The sequence below is a fragment of the Pyrgilauda ruficollis genome, unplaced genomic scaffold (genome assembly GCF_017590135.1).
Source record: "Pyrgilauda ruficollis isolate IOZ18807 unplaced genomic scaffold, ASM1759013v1 scaffold778, whole genome shotgun sequence".
In the NCBI taxonomy this organism is placed as follows: domain Eukaryota; kingdom Metazoa; phylum Chordata; class Aves; order Passeriformes; family Passeridae; genus Pyrgilauda; species Pyrgilauda ruficollis.
In genome coordinates this window covers 1-16770 of record NW_024529688.1, presented here as the reverse complement: position 1 = coordinate 16770, position 16770 = coordinate 1, and the positions used below count along the sequence as shown (strand labels likewise).

Here is a 16770-nt window from a genome sequence, read left to right as displayed (position 1 = left end):
GGTGCTGCTGCACTGGAGCGGCGACGAGGAGCGCGAGCGCTGCCACGTCTACGGCCACGGCTCCCTGAGCGCCGAGGAGATCTGCATCGACCTGGCCCGCGGCATCGCCCAGCTTTGGGGATGCCGTTTTTGGGCCCAGATCCCATTGGAATGCCATTTTGGGCCCAAATCCCATTGGAATCCCGTTTTGGGCCCAAATCCCATTGGAATGCCGTTTTTGGGTCCAAATCCCTTCAGGAATGCCGTTTTTTGGTCCAACCGCCCTGGCTCTCCCCCCAGAGCTGCGCCATGTCCCTGTGCCAGCGCGGGGCCGCGGCCGAGCCCGAGGGCGGCGCGTTCCCGGCGGGCTGCGGGCTGAAGGTGCTGCTGCACTGGAGCGGCGACGAGGAGCGCGAGCGCTGCCACGTCTACGGCCACGGCTCCCTGAGCGCCGAGGAGATCTGCATCGACCTGGCCCGCGGCATCGGTGAGACACGGCACGGGGACGGGGGGGACACGGGGACACAGGAGGGAGAGGGACTCCAGGGTTTGGGGTGGCTGGGGAAGGGCGGGTCCTGCTGTGTGACACCTGAGGATGAGGAATTCCCAGGGAAAACACCGGGAATTCCCAGGGAAAACACCAGGAATTCCCAGGGAAAACACCAGGAATTCCCAGGGAAATCACCAGGAATTCCCAGGGAAATCACCAGGGAAAACACCAGGAATTCCCAGGAAAAGCATCAGGAATTCCCAGGGAAAACACCAGGAATTCCCAGGGAAAACACCACGAATTCCCAGGGAAAGCATCAGGAATTCCCAGGGACATCACCAGGGAAAACACGGGGAATTCCCAGGAAAGACACCAGGAATTCCCAGGGAACACCAAGGAAAACACCAGACTCTCCCAGGAAACGCCAGATCCCAAGTGGATTCCTTCCCAAGGCTGAGAAAATCCCAGTTTTCTGGTTTTTTTGGGAATAAAACGAAGCCAGCCAAGTTTCAGTTCCTTGGGAACAAACCCCCTGGAGTTTCAGTTTTTTGGGAGCAAACCCAATTTCAGGTTTTGGGAACAAACCCCCTGAAATTTCAGGTTTTTGGGAACAAACCCCCTGGAATTTCAGGTTTTGGGAACAAACCCCCTGAAATTTCAGGTTTTTGGGAACAAACCCCCTGGAATTTCAGGTTTTGGGAACAAACCCCCTGAAATTTCAGGTTTTTGGGAACAAACCCCCTGGAATTTCAGTTTTTTGGGAGCAAACCCCCTGGAGTTTCAGTTTTTTGGGAGCAAACCCCTGGTTCCAGCTGGCTTTTCCCATTCCTGGCAGGAATTACCCCGCTCTGCTACAGCCTCTTCGCCCTCTACGACCCGCAGAGCCGGATCTGGCTCCCGCCCAACCACCAGTTCCACATCGGGAAGGACACCAGCATCAACCTGATCTTCAGGATGAGGTGAGGTCTCTCCCGTCCCGGATTTCCTTGGAAAAACTGGTCCCAGTTGAAGGAGGGAAGTGATGGATTTGGCCTCTCCATCAGCGTGGAAAAATCCGCTTCTTTCTTCCCAAAATCCTTCCTCACCAGGGTCCCTCCCGGAGGTTTTTGGGATCAGTGGGGGGTCCATGGAAAAAAAAGATGGGGAAAGCTTTAAATATTCCCATTCTGGAGGCAGGAGGAGGCTGCTGCTCTTCATCCCCAGCTCGGATTCATTCCCTGTGCTCAAATCCCAATTTTTTTAAGCACGTGGCTGTTTCTCCCGTGGTTCCCAGGAGTTTTATTCCTTAAAAAACCCCCAAAATCCCCTGATTTGAGCCCGGAATGTGACTCCCAGCCCGGGGCCAGCCCCTCTCCTCCTCTCCTCTCCCCGTTCCAGGTTTTATTTCCGGAACTGGCACGGGATGAACGACAAGGAGCCGGCGGTTTTCCGGAACGTGCCGCGCGCGGGGGATTCTCCCGAGGAAAAACCTCCCGGAGGGGCTTTACTGGACAGATCCTCCTTCGAGTACCTGTTTGAGCAGGTAACGGGGCAGGATTCGGGGAAAAAATGGCATGATTTTCCTCAATCCAGCCGGATTTGGCTCAGGATCCGTTTTTCCATCCCCAGGGGTTATTTAAGGGTAAAAAACCTCCCTGAGTTTTCCCTTTGGAAAGGTTTTATCCTGCTGGGACTGGAGCTGGGTGGGATTCTGTAATTCCACGGGATAATTTTCCCTTTTAAGGGATTTTTACTCACGGTCCCACCTTTTAAATTGGAAAACACGAGGAAAATCCTTCCGGAAATCACCTCGGGGCTGAGTTTCAGTCCCAATTATTTCACATTTAACAGGGAAAATTTGAATTCATCAACGACGTCGCCTCCCTGAAGGATTTCCAGAGCGAGCCGGAAATGCAGAAGTTCAAGAACGAGAGCTTGGGGATGGCCGTGCTCCACCTCTCCCACATCGCCATCAAAAAGGGCATTTCCCTGGAGGAAGTGGCCAGGAAGTACAGGTAAAATTCCTGCTTTTCCAAGGGGCTTTTCCTCGTTTTTCACTGTTTTTTTTCCCCCCTCGTTTTCCGCGGTTTCTCCGTTGCGTCCCAAGCTCTTCCTGCACCTCTTCCCAACAATTCCCCCGTTTTCCTGGCAGCTTCAAGGACTGCATCCCGCGCTCCTTCCGCCGCCAGATCCAGCAGAACAACTTCCTGACCAGGTTCCGGATGAAGAACGTCTTCCGCCGCTTCCTGCGGCGCTTCCAGCGGCACACGGTGGCCGCCGGCAACCTGACGGAGCGGGACGTGATGTACAAGTACCTGGCCACCCTGGAGCAGCTGGCTCCCCGCTTCGGCAGCGAGCTCTTCCCGGTGCTGTCCCTGGAAACGGCGGCCGAGGGCGAGAAGGGGCCGGCCTGCGCCAACGGGGGCCGCGCGGAGCCGGAGCAGCCGCTGATCCCGAGGGATTGTCCGGTCACTCACCACGTGCTGGTCACCGGCACCGGCGGGATCCAGTGGCGGCCGGCGCCCGGAGAGGTGGGTTGGGATGGGGGGGTTTGGGATGGGCCGTTCCTGCCCCAAATCCGCGGTTTGTGGTGGGTGTGGGATGCTCCATTCCCACCCCAAATCCTGGATTTTTCCTTGGTTTGTGGTGGGTTTGGGATGAGCCATTCCTGCCCCAAATCCTTGGTTTGTGGTGGGTTTGGGATGAGCCATTCCTGCTCCAAATCCTTGGTTTGTGGTGGGTGTGGGATGCTCCATTCCCGCCCCAAATCCTGGATTTTTCCTTGGTTTGTGGTGGGTTTGGGATGCTCCATTCCTGACCCAAATCCTTGGTTTGTGGTGGGTTTGGGATGAGCCATTCCTGCCCCAAATCCTGGGTTTGTGGTGGGTGTGGGATGCTCCATTCCCGCCCCAAATCCTGGATTTTTCCTTGGTTTGTGGTGGGTTTGGGATGCTCCATTCCTGCCCCAAATCCTTGGTTTGTGGTGGGTTTGGGATGAGCCGTTCCTGCCCCAAATCCGCAGTTTGTGGTGGGTTTGGGATGAGCCATTCCTGCCCCAAATCCTTGGTTTGTGGTGGGTTTGGAATGCTCCATTCCTGCCCCAAATCCTTGGTTTGTGGTGGGTTTGGGATGCTCCATTCCCACCCCAAATCCCATCTTTTTCCTTGGTTTGTTGTCCTGGGTTTTCCCTGGGGTGCTGTCTCTGTTCTTTTCCCAGTTTTTCCCATTTTCCCACCCAAATCCATCCCACACCATCTCCTTCATTTGTGCATCCAGGCTTTTCCTCGGCCTCCAGCTTATCCCGGTTTCCCCCCAACTCTTCCCAGCAGCAGGAAAAGTCTGGAATTCTCCTCTTTACCCCCCCGCAGAGCACGGAAAACTTCTCCCAGCGTGGATATTTTGGGAGAAAAAGCAGGAACAAGGAGCCGGAGGCGCAGCCGGCGGAGCGGAGCGAGCCCCCCTGGTGCCATTTCTGCGATTTTCGGGAAATCACCCACGTGGTGGTCAAGGACTCCAGGATCAGCATCCACCGCCAGGACAACAAGTGCCTGGTGGGTGGGGACGGATCCCTGATCCCTCCTGGCGCTGGGATCCCGGGATTGCTCTTCCCAGGTCGGGAGGAGGCGGCGCTGGGAAGGACGAGGGGTTTTATCTGGGTTTTCTCAGGGTTTTTTAGGGTTTCCCAAGGGATTTTTTAGGGTTTCCCATAGGTTCCCCGCAGGTTTCCCAAGGGTTTTTTTAGGGTTCCCCATGGTTTGTAGGGTTTTTGGCGGGATTTTTTAGGGTTTCCCGTGGGATTTTTAGGGTTTCCTGTGGAATTTTTTTGGGTTTCCTGCAGGCTTTTTAAGGGTTTCCCATAGGTTTTTTTAGGGTTTCCCGTGGGATTTTTAGGGTTTCCCATGGGTTTTTTAGGGTTTCCCGTGGGATTTTTAGGGTTTCCCGTGGGTTTTTTTAGGGTTTCCCGTGGGTTTTTTTAGAGTTTCCCTTGGGTTCTTTTAGGGTTTCCCATGGGTTTTTTTAGGGTTTCCCGTGGGTTTTTTAGGGTTTCCCACAGGGTTTTTCAGGTTTCCTGTGGGTTTCCCATGGGTTTCCCGCTCACCCCGGCGCTCTGTCCCTCCCCAGGAGGTGCTGCTGCCCTGCCCTGGCAGTGCCCTGGCTCTGGTGTCACTGGTGGACGGATATTTCCGGCTGACAGCCGACTCCAGCCATTACCTGTGCCACGACGTGGCCCCGCCGCGGCTGCTGCTGAGCATCCACAACGGCATCCACGGGCCCATGCAGTGAGTGCGGCTTCCCTGCGGATCACCCGGGTCCCAGGGGTCATCCCGGAGCTGCTCCGTGTCCTCGGGGTGATCCCTGGGTGTTTCACCTGCTCTGGGTTCATCCCAGTCCATTCCATGTCCTTGGGGTTCATCCCAGTCCATTCCATGTCCTTTGGGTCCATCCCAGTCCATTCCATGTCCTTTAGGTCCATCCCAATCCATTTTCTGTCCTTTGGGTCCATCCCAATCCATTCCCTTTCCTCCAGGCTCATCCCAATCCATTCCCTGCCCTCAGGGCTCATCCCATCCATCCCTTCCCTCCCTTTTCCAGGGAGGAGTTTGTTTTTGCCAAGCTGCGCCGGGAAGAGCCGGAGGAAGGGCTCTACATCCTCCGCTGGAGCGTGCTGGATTTCAACCGCATGATCCTGTCCGTGCTCAAGAGGAGCCACCAGCAGGTAGGGACGCTGTTCCCAGCACGGGATTCCCGGGAATTGAGAGCTCTGGAATGACCTGGAAGCCTCATGGCTTTGGCTCCTGCTTCTCCCGGCTTTTCCAGGCTCCGGGGACGCCGGGAGCCTTCAAGTACCGGCAGTTCCGGATCCAGAAGAAGGGAGACTCCTTCGTGCTGGAGGGCTGGGATCGGGAGTTCCCCTCCCTGCGGGAGCTCCTGGACGTGCTCAAGGGCTGCACCCTCAAATCCGGCGAGGAGAACTTCACGGTGAAGAGGTGCTGCCCGCCCAAGCCGGGAGGTAGGGACAGGGATCCTCCGGGATCGGGAGCCGGCGGATCCGGGAGCTCACGGGGCCCATTCCCTCCTTTCCCAGAGATCTCGGACCTGCTGATCACACGGAAGGTGAAGGACAACGGGAAGCAGATCCTGAACCTCACCCAGCTCAGCTTCCACCAGATCCGCAAGAACGAGATCACCCAGGTGCTGCTTTCCAGGGATTTTCAGTGCTCAGATTCCCAGGATCCGGGGGGGAGGTGGAAGGATCCACTCTGCTTTCCTGGGATTTTCAGTGCTCAGATTCCCGGGATCCAGGGCAGGAGGTGGAGGAATCCACTCTGCTTTCCTGGGATTCTTGGGGATGGAGGAACTTGCTCTGCCTTCCTGGAATCCATGGAATGGTGGATGAATCCTCTCTGCTTTCCGGGGATTCTCTGCCTTCCAGGGATCCCCTCCAGATCCCAGGATCCTCCCACATCCCCGGGGCAGCCAGCAGGGTGGATTTGCTGTTTCATCCCTTCCCTTTCCAAGGAAAAGGGAGGGAAAAATCTCCCTGGAAGCGGCTTTCTCCCACACTGGGAGGCAGGGGGAATGCGGGGAGGGATCCAGGTGAGGATTCCCACCTTCCCAGGGTCCAACAGCTCCTGCTTTTCCCGTTTTCCCAGCGAGCCCACCTGGGCCAGGGCACCCGGACCAACATCTACGACGGGGTCCTGAGCGTGTGCGGGAATTCCGGGAACGACGACGAGGCCGAGTACTTCTCCACGGAGCAGAACAACAACGGGCGGGAGATGCGCGTGGTGCTCAAAGTGCTGGACCCCAGCCACAGGGACATCGCCCTGGTGAGCCCTTCCCGGGCTGGGAGAGCTGGGATTGGGATGGGAAACACGGATCCGGGGGTGGGAGAGGGATTTGGGGGTGGGGTGTAACCCCAAAAGGGCTGGAATTTGGCTCCAGGGGCTGGAAAGTGGATCCAAGGGCTGGAATAAGAATCCGGGGGTTGGAATAAGGATCCAGGGGCTGGAGTGTGGATCCATGAAGGCTGGAATTCCTCCTGGCTTTTGGTTCTGGAATTTGACTCCCAGAGGGCTGGGATGGGGCTCCCAGAGTTGGGTTGGTGTAAAATAACAGGATAGGGCTTCAAGGGGCAGGGATAGGGCTCCAAGGGGCAGGAATTTGGCTCCCAAGGGGCAGGGATGGGCTCCCAAAGCCGGGATGGGGCTCCCAAAGAGCTGGGATGGGGCTCTGTGAGCTCCCACCCCCCGGGACCCCGCTGCCACGGCCGCTGTCCCCGCAGGCGTTCTTCGAGAGCGCCAGCCTGATGTCGCAGGTGTCCCACGTGCACCTGGCCTTCGTGCACGGCGTCTGCGTGCGCGGCTCCGAGAGTGAGTCCAGCAGCACCCCCCGCCCCGCCCCCCGCCCCAGTCCCGTGGGATCATCCCGGTTTTCCCCGCAGACATCATGGTGGAGGAGTTTGTGGAGCACGGGCCCCTGGACGTGCTGCTGCGCAAGGAGAAGGGCAGGATCTCCGTGGGGTGGAAGATCACCGTGGCCAAACAGCTGGGGAGTGCCTTGAGCTACCTGGTAACTCCAGCTGGGAATGTCCTGGTGCTGAGCCTAACCCTGAGCCTAACCCTGACCCTGAGCCTAACCCTGAGCCTGAGCCTAACCCTGAGCCTAAACCTGAGCCTAACTGTGAGCCTGAGCCTGACCCTAACCCTAACCCCTAACCCCAAACCCTAACCCTAACCCTAACCCAGACCCTAACCCAGACCCTAACCCAGACCCTGACCCTGACCCTGATCCTTCCCTCCTTTTCCCAGGGAATGATCACATTTTTAGGGTCATTCCACCCATCCTGCCGCCCGTCCTCGCTCCCTCTCCCCTGTTCCGGGGATTCCAGTCCTCCCTGGATTCATTTTGGAGCTGGGAAAAGCAAGGGATGAGGATGGGATTCTGAGCAGGGGATTGGGAATGAGGCTGGAAAATCCCATTTATTGTTTTATTCCCTGTTTTGGGTTGGTCTCGGAGCAAAATCCCAAGAGGGAGGTGAAATTCCAGCCAGGAATTCCAGTTTTTAGTTTTATTTTCCAGAGGCTTCACCTTGCCCTGTGGGGTTGCTGGGATTTTTCCCAGTATTTATTTTTTCTGGGATTGTTTCCCAGTATTCACTTTTTATTTGGGATCTGTTGGAATTTGCTATTGGGAAAATGAACACTGGAAAATTATTATGGGGAAAATTATTACAGGAATTTTTTTAAACGGGGAAAATTTATTATTGGGAAATAATTTATTATGAGAAAACTGTAAAATATTTTAAAAAAATAAACAATCGTGGATTTTTTATATATATTTTTTTTTTAATTTCCCAATAATTTTTCCCTTTCCCTCTGCTTTTCCCAGGAGGATAAGAACCTGGTGCACGGGAATGTGTGTGCCAAGAACATCCTGCTGGCCAGGAAGGGGCTGGAGGACGGATCCGTGCCCTTCGTGAAGCTCAGCGACCCCGGGGTCAGCTTCACCGTGCTCTCCCGGGAAGGTACGGGATTTCCAGCGGCAAAATCCAGATTATTTTCTCCCCTTTCCCAAATAATTCCCATAGGTTGTGGCCAGAGCTCTTTTCACAGATTATTCCCAACCTTTCCAACCTGAATTTTCCCAATATTTGGCATTTTAATACGGGATTTCCACCTGGTTTGGTCCCTAAGCTGCTGTCAGGGACGATCCTACCCCATTCCAGTGCCTGGGATGCTTTACCACGGGCTTTCCCATATTTTATCCCTTTAAAATCCCAAATTTTATATCTTTAACATTCCATATTTTATGCCTTTAATATTCCATATTTTTCTACTTAATATCCCGTATTTTACACACTTAATATCCCGTACTTAACAATCCGTATTTAATATTTTAACCCTTCACCTTTAACGTTTTGCACGTAACAGACCAACACCCCAAACACGCCATCGCCCCCAGTAAATAATTAAAATGCACATTTCCTACTTTCCTGGTGGGATGTCCCCCTCAGAGCGCGTGGACAGGATTCCCTGGATCGCCCCGGAATGCATCCGGGATGTCGGGAACCTCAGCACGGCCTCGGACAAGTGGAGTTTTGGGACAACGCTCCTGGAAATCTGCTTCGACGCCGACGTCCCGCTGAAGGAGCGCACTCCCTCCGAGGTGATTCCCGCTGTTTTCCCTGTTTGGGGCCGGATTTGGGCGTCGGGTTTGGAGTTTTTCCCGTGTGTTTCCCGCAGAAGGAGCGTTTCTACGAGAAAAGGCACCGGCTGCCGGAGCCTTCCTGCCGGGAATTGGCCTCGCTGATCTCCCGGTGCCTCAACTACACCCCGGTGGAGCGGCCGTCCTTCCGCACCGTGCTGAGGGAGCTCACCCGGCTGCAGCCGCACCGTGAGGGCGGGAAAAGGGGGAAATTCCGGGGAAAACGGGGCAAAATCCCGGGATTCTGTGGGGAAAAGGGGCGTGAGGGAGTTGACGAGGCTGCAGCCGCACCGTGAGGGCGGGAAAAGAGGGGAAACCGGGGAAAACGGGGAAAAATCCCGGGATTCTGTGGGGAAAAGGGGTGTGAGGGAGCTCACCCGGCTGCAGCCGCACCGTGAGGGCGGGAAAAAGGGGGAAATTCCGGAGAAAAAGGGAAAAACCCCGGGATTCCGTGGGGAAAAGGGGTGTGAGGGAGCTGATCCGGCTGCAGCCGCCCCGTGAGGGGCGGGAGCCAGGCAAAATCCCGGGGAAAAGGGGCAAAATCCCGGAATTCTGTGGGGAGGGGGATGCAAAAGGCTCACCCGGCTCCAGCCGCTCCGTGAGGGGCGGGAAAAAGGAAAAATCTCGGGATTCTGTGAGGGAAAGGGGCGTGAGGGAGCTCACCCGGCTCCAGCCGCTCCGTGAAGGCTGGAGCGGGAGAAATGCCGGGGGAACGAGGAGTAATCCCGGGAAAACGGAGCAAAATCCCGGGATTCTGTGGGGAAGTGGGTTCTGAGGGAGCTGACCCGGCTGCAGCCGCACGGCGAGGGGCGGGAATGGGGCAAAATCCCGAGGTTTTGTGGGGGAAAGGGGCGTGAGGGAGCTCCCCCGGCTCCAGCCGCTCCGTGAAGGCTGGAGCGGGAGAAATGCCGGGGGAACGAGGAGTAATCCCGGGAAAACGGAGCAAAATCCCGGGATTCTGTGGGGAAGTGGGTTCTGAGGGAGCTGACCCGGCTGCAGCCGCACGGCGAGGGGCGGGAATGGGGCAAAATCCCGAGGTTTTTTTGGGGGAAAGGGGCGTGAGGAGCTGACCCGGCTCCAGCCGCTCCGTGAGGGGGGGAAACGGGGAGAAATCCTGGGGAAACGGGAGAAAATCCCGGGGGAACGGGGAAAAATCCCGGTGTTTTGAGGGGGAAATCCCGGGGAAACGGGGATGAGGGTGCTGGATCGGGGAATGGGGGAAATCCCAGGATTCTGTGGGGAAAAGGGACGTGAGGGAGCTGACCCGGCTGCAGCCGCTCCGTGAGGGCGGGAACGGGAAAATCCGGGGGTTTTGTGGGGAAAAGGAGGAAAGGGGGAAAAGGAACACCCAGGGTCCCTCGCAGACCTCGTGGACGTCACGTCGGTGAATCCCGACTTGCCGGTGTCGGATCCCACCGTCTTCCAGAAGCGGTACCTGAAGAAAATCCGGGAGCTGGGGGAGGTCAGTGGCGTCCTGAGGTCTGGAATTCTGGGGAGGCTCCTCTCCCCGTCTTGATCCGAAATTCCATTCTTTAACCTCTTTTCCCTGGGGATTTCCCTGTCTGGACCCATAATTCCATGTTTTAATCCTTATTTTCATATTCTAACCTATTTTCCCTGCTGATTTTTCCCTCCATTTCTGAACTTTGTTGACCCCCCCCTCTGGATCCTCCCAGCAAACCTCCTTTCCCTGCCCAAATCCTGAAAATTTATCATTCTCCAGGGCCACTTTGGGAAGGTGAGCCTGTGCTGCTACGACCCCACCAACGACGGCACCGGGGAGATGGTGGCGGTGAAATCCCTGAAATCTGGGAGCAGCCCCCAGCTCCTGAGCTCCTGGAAGAGGGAAATCCAGATCCTGAAGACCCTGTACCACGAGAACATCGTCAAGTACAAGGGCTGCTGCAGCGAGCAGGGTGAGGCAGAAACCCCCTGGGATTTTCCAGTGGATCAGCCACGAAGAGCTTAAAAAAACCCCAATTCCCACTTTTTTTTTGGCCGGGAATCGCTGTCGTGGCAGGAATTTGGGGGCTCTCGGGGTGGTCCCCACCTTCCCACGTGTCTCTTGCAGGGGACAAGGTGGTGCAGCTGATCATGGAGTACGTCCCGCTGGGAAGCCTCCGGGAATTCCTGCCCAAGCACCCCCTGAGCCTGTCCCACCTCCTGCTCTTCGCCCAGCAGATCTGCGAGGTGAGCCCGGAATGGGGCTGGATCCCGAAAAAACGGGACGATTCCCCAAAAAAATGGGGTTGTACGACGCAAAAACGGGGGTTACAGCCCCAAAATGCGGCTGAATTGACAAAAAAATGGGGTGGAGCCTTTGGAAGTGGGGCTGAATTCCCAAAATGTGGCTGAATTCCCAAAATATGGGGGTGGACGCTTTGGAAATGGGGCTGAATTCCCAAAAATGGGGATGAACCCCTCAAAAATGGCACTGACACCTCAAAGTGAGGCTGAACTCCCAAAAACAAGATAGAATTCCCCCCAAAAATGAGGAAACACAGGAGTGCCAACCCTCAAATGGGGCTTAATTCCCAAAAATGAGGCCGATTCCAAAAAAAGTGGGGATGAACCCCCAAAAATACCTCACAGCTCCCCCGGAAACGCCTCAAAACCCCCCAAAACCGCTTGCAGCCCTCCTGAATCCAGCCGTAATTTCTTCTTTTCCCCCCGTTTTCCCAGGGCATGGCCTACCTGCACTCCCTGCACTACATCCACCGGGACCTGGCGGCCAGGAACGTGCTGCTGGAGAACGAGCACGTGGTGAAAATCGGGGATTTCGGGCTGGCCAAGGCCGTCCCCGAGGGCCACGAGTACTACCGCGTGCGGGAGGACGGCGACAGCCCCGTGTTCTGGTGAGGGATCCCGGGGCTCTGGGAGCGTCCTGGGAGCGCTGCCGGATCCCAGCTCCCGGCTGTGCCACCCCAAACCGTTCCAGGTACGCCCCGGAGTGCCTCAAGGAGTGTAAATTCTACTACGCCTCGGATGTTTGGTCTTTTGGGGTGACCCTCTACGAGCTCCTGACCCGCTGCGACCCCGGGAGCAGCCCCCCGGCCGTGAGTCCCGTGGCAATTCCGGGGGTTTTGGGGTTGAAATCGGGGTTTTTTCCCCCCCTCATGTTTTTGGGGTTTTTTTTTCCTCCCCTGACAGAAATTCCTGGAGATGATCGGGGCCACGCAGGGGCAGATGACGGTGCTGAGGCTGATCGAGCTCCTGGAGAGGGGGAAGAGGCTCCCCGTGCCCAGGGATTGTCCCTGCGAGGTGGGAAATGGGGAAAAAGGGGGAGGGAAGGAGGAAAAGGGAGAGAGGGAGGAGAAAAGCAGGGAGGAAACGGGGAAAAATGGGGAGGGAAGGAGGAAAAGACAGAGAGGGAGGAGATTTCCTGGGATTTCCCCGTTTTCCTGGGATTTCTGGGAGGATTTTCCAGGATTTCCCTGTTTTCCCAAGATTCCCAGGCAGGATTTCCTGGGATTTCCCCATTTTCCTGGGATTCCTGGGCAGGATTTCCTGGGATTTCCTTGTTTGCCCCGTTTTCCCTGGCAGGATTTCCCGGGATTTTCCCATTTTTCTGGGCAGGATTTCCCGGGATTTCCCCATTTTCCCCGTTTCCCTGGCAGGATTTCCTGGGATTTCCCCACTTTCCTGGGATTCCTGGGCAGGATTTCCCGGGATTTCCCCATTTCTCATGCAGGATTTCCCAGGATTTCCCGGGGTTTCCCCGTTTTCCCTGTCAGGATTTCCCAGGATTTCCCCATTTTCCTGGGATTCCCAGTCAGGATTTCCCAGGATTTCCCCATTTTCCCCATCAGGATTTCCCGGGATGTCCCCATTTCCCTGTCAGGATTTCCCAGGATTTCCCGGGGTTTGCCATACAGGATTTCCCACGATTTCCCTGTTTCCCATGCAGGATTTCCCGGGGTTTCCCCGTTTTCCCTGTCAGGATTTCCTGGGATTTCCCCGTTTTCCCGGGATTCCCTGTCAGGATTTCCCGGGATTTCCCCGTTTTCCCATGCAGGATTTCCCAGGATTTCCCGGGGTTTCCCCGTTTCCCATGCAGGATTTCCCGGGATTCCCTGTCAGCCCAAAAATCCCATGGGATTGGGGGGGAACACCCTGAAAATCCCGTGGGATGGGGGGAAACGTCCCGGAAATCCCGTGGGATGGGGGGGAAACACCCCAAAAATCCCACGGGATTGGGGGGAAACGCCCCAAAAATCCCACGGGATTGGGGGGAAACATCCCGAAAATCCCACGGGATTGGGGGGGAAACATCCCGGAAATCCCGTGGGATTGGGGGAAACATCCCAAAAATCCTGTGGGATGGGGGGGAAACACCCTGAAAATCCCGTGGGATGGGGGGGAAGCACCCCGGAAATCCCACGGGACTGGGGGGAAACATCCTGAAAATCCCATGGGATTGGGGGAAAAAAACCCCAAAAATCCCGTGGGATTGGGGTGGGAAACACCCCCAAAAAATCCATGGGATAAGGGGGGGAAATCCCGTGGGATGGGGGGGAAACACCCCGAAAATCCCGTGGGATGGGGGGGAACACCCCGAAAATCCCGTGGGATGGGGGGAAACATCCCGAAAATCCCATGGGATTGGGGAAACATCCCGGAAATCCCACAGGATTGGGGGGGAACATCCCAAAAATCCCATGGGATGGAGGGGAAACATCCTGAAAATCCTGTGGGATGGGGGGGAAATGTCCCGAAAATCCCATGGATGGGGGAAAACATCCCGAAAATCCCGTGGGATTGGGGGGAAACATCCCGAAAATCCCACAGGATTGGGGGAAAACATCCCGAAAATCCCACAGGATTGGGGGGGACCACCCCAAAAATCCCGTGGGATTGGGGGGAAACATCCCGAAAATCCCACAGGATTGGGGGGGACCACCCCAAAAATCCCGTGGGATTGGGGGGAAACATCCCGAAAATCCCACAGGATTGGGGGGGACCACCCCAAAAATCCCGTGGGATTGGGGGGAAACATCCCGAAAATCCCACAGGATTGGGGGGGACCACCCCAAAAATCCCGTGGGATTGGGGGGAAACATCCCGAAAATCCCACAGGATTGGGGGGGACCACCCCAAAAATCCCGTGGGATTGGGGGGAAACATCCCGAAAATCCCACAGGATTGGGGGGGACCACCCCAAAAATCCCGTGGGATTGGGGGGAAACATCCCGAAAATCCCACAGGATTGGGGGGGACCACCCCAAAAATCCCGTGGGATTGGGGGGAAACATCCCGAAAATCCCACAGGATTGGGGGGGACCACCCCAAAAATCCCGTGGGATTGGGGGGAAACATCCCGAAAATCCCACAGGATTGGGGGGGACCACCCCAAAAATCCCGTGGGATTGGGGGGAAACATCCCGAAAATCCCACAGGATTGGGGGGGACCACCCCAAAAATCCCGTGGGATTGGGGGGAAACATCCCGAAAATCCCACAGGATTGGGGGGGACCACCCCAAAAATCCCGTGGGATTGGGGGGAAACATCCCGAAAATCCCACAGGATTGGGGGGGACCACCCCAAAAATCCCGTGGGATTGGGGGGAAACATCCCGAAAATCCCACAGGATTGGGGGGGACCACCCCAAAAATCCCGTGGGATTGGGGGGAAACATCCCGAAAATCCCACAGGATTGGGGGGGACCACCCCAAAAATCCCGTGGGATTGGGGGGAAACATCCCGAAAATCCCACAGGATTGGGGGGGACCACCCCAAAAATCCCGTGGGATTGGGGGGAAACATCCCGAAAATCCCACAGGATTGGGGGGGACCACCCCAAAAATCCCGTGGGATTGGGGGGAAACATCCCGAAAATCCCACAGGATTGGGGGGGACCACCCCAAAAATCCCGTGGGATTGGGGGGAAACATCCCGAAAATCCCACAGGATTGTGGGGGGGAACACCCCGAAAATCCCGTGGGATGGGGGGGAACACCCCGAAAATCCCGTGGGATGGGGGGAAACATCCCGAAAATCCCATGGGATTGGGGAAACATCCCGGAAATCCCACAGGATTGGGGGGGAACACCCCGAAAATCCCGTGGGATGGGGGGGAAATGTCCCGAAAATCCCATGGATGGGGGAAAACATCCCGAAAATCCCGTGGGATTGGGGGGAAACATCCCGAAAATCCCACAGGATTGGGGGGGAACATCCCGAAAATCCCGTGGGATGGGGGGAAAACATCCCGAAAATCCCACAGGATTGGGGGGGAACATCCCGAAAATCCCACAGGACTGGGGGAACACCCCGAAAATCCCATGGGATGGGGGGGAACGTCCCGGAAATCCCACAGGATTGGGGGGGAACATCCCAAAAATCCCATGGGATGGAGGGGAAACATCCTGAAAATCCTGTGGGATGGGGGGGAAATGTCCCGAAAATCCCACGGGATTGGGGGGGGAACATCCCAAAAATCCCGTGGGATTGGGGGGAAACATTTGGGGGTTTTGGGGGTCATTTTGGGATTTTTTGGGGGTCATTTGGGGGTTTTTGGGGTCATTTTGGGGTCTTTATTTGGGGGTTTTGGGGTCGTTTTGGGATTTTTTGGGTCTCTATTTGGGGATTTTGGGGTCTCTTTGGGGTTTTGGGGTCTATTTGGGGGTTTTGGGGTCTTTTTGGGGTCTTTATTTGGGTTTTTTGGGGTTATTTTGGGGTTTTTGGGGTAATTTCGGGGGTTTTGGGGTCTTTATTTGGGGTTTTTGGGGTCGTTTTGGGATTTTGGGGTCATTTTGGGGGTTTTTGGGGTCATTTTCGGGTTTTGGGGTCATTTGGGGGGTTTTGGGGTCTCTTTGGGATGTTTTGGGGTCTTTTTTTGGGGGGTTATTTTTGGGTCTCTTTGGGTTTTTTGGGGTTTCTTATTTGGGATGTTTTGGAGCGTTCACCGCTCCAACGGAACTAACCAATAAGAAGCCGCGATCTTGGGGCTCGCCCGCTGCCGTCCAATCCCAGCCTCGGACACAACGAGCCCTCCCTGCCACCCAATAGCAGCCGCCGGCTCATCCGCCGTGTTTTTCCGCGCCGCCCAATCCCCGCCTCGCATACTCGGCGCCGGCCCCTCCTCCAATGAGAAGGCGCGTTGTTGGCGTGGCGGGCGGCGGGGCCAAGATGGCGGCGGCGCTGTCGGTGAGCGGGGCCGGGCCCGGGCCCGGAGCGGAGCCCCCGGCGGGGCCCGACCTGGCCCCCGAGGAGGAGCTGCCGCCGCTGGACCCCGCCGAGGTGCGGAGCCGCCTGGAGCACAGCGAGCGGCAGTTCCGCAACCGGCGGAAGGTGCTGATCCGCGGCTTACCGGCGGATGTGACCAACCAGGTGCGGGGAGAACCGGGAACGGGGAACCGGGAAGAGCAACGGGAATGGGAATGCGGGCACCGAGCGGGGCGCCGGAGCTCCAAATCCCGGTTTCCCCCCCCCAAAATCCGGAATTCCCCAAGGACCCGGCTGGAATTCCCGGCTGGAATTCCCGCGGCGCCCCCGGGCGCGTTTCCCCGGTGCCGGGGCGGAATCGCCGCCCCGAGGCCGAAAGTTGGGGATGAAGTGGGGAAGGGCAGAGGCTGGAGCCGGTCTGGGAGGAGGAGCCGGGGCTGCCCGAGGGAACGAATCCCGGGATAAAGGCCGGGGTGTCACACCGGGACACCGGGAGGCTCCTGAGGCTGCCCGCGGGAATTCCCGGGAGCTCGGGATCCCTCTGGAAGGGGGTCTGGGAAAGGGGGTTTGGGAAAAGGGGAAATTCCTGGGGAAAATGGGGGTTGGAAAGGGGAAATCCCTGGAAAAAATGGGGTTTGGGAAAGGGGAAATTCCTGGGGAAATGGGGAAATCCATGGAAAAATGGGGGTTTGGGAAAAGGGAGGATTACTGGGAAAAGGGGGTTTGGGAAAAGGGGAAATCCGTGGGGAAAATGGGGTTTGGGAAAAGGGGAAATCCCTGGAGAAATGGGGGTTGGGAAAAGGGGAAATTCCTGGGGAAAAGGGAAAATCCATGGAAAAATGGGGTTTGGGAAGGGAACAATTCCTGGAGAAAAGGGAAAATTCATGGGAAAAAATGGGGTTTTGGAAAAGGGAAAACTCCAATAAAAATGGGCTTTGGGAAAAGGGAA

At 56.6% G+C, this 16770-nt stretch overlaps 1 protein-coding gene across 1 annotated transcript; it reads left to right on the top strand.

Moving 5' to 3' along the window:
- Nucleotides 1-283: 283 nt before the first annotated feature.
- Nucleotides 284-15986, top strand: TYK2 (tyrosine kinase 2; the record flags this gene model as incomplete). Its single annotated transcript, XM_041486718.1, has 23 exons — nucleotides 284-466; nucleotides 1305-1428; nucleotides 1847-1991; nucleotides 2300-2463; nucleotides 2601-2979; nucleotides 3817-3999; nucleotides 4571-4728; nucleotides 5042-5165; nucleotides 5267-5459; nucleotides 5535-5641; nucleotides 6103-6279; nucleotides 6735-6822; nucleotides 6894-7021; nucleotides 7841-7976; nucleotides 8466-8617; nucleotides 8695-8845; nucleotides 10021-10118; nucleotides 10380-10572; nucleotides 10728-10846; nucleotides 11339-11511; nucleotides 11595-11712; nucleotides 11807-11917; nucleotides 15666-15986. Coding segments are annotated over exons 1-23 (3720 nt in total), but the record flags the coding sequence as incomplete, so codon positions are not given.
- Between the last annotated feature and the right edge of the window lie 784 nt (nucleotides 15987-16770).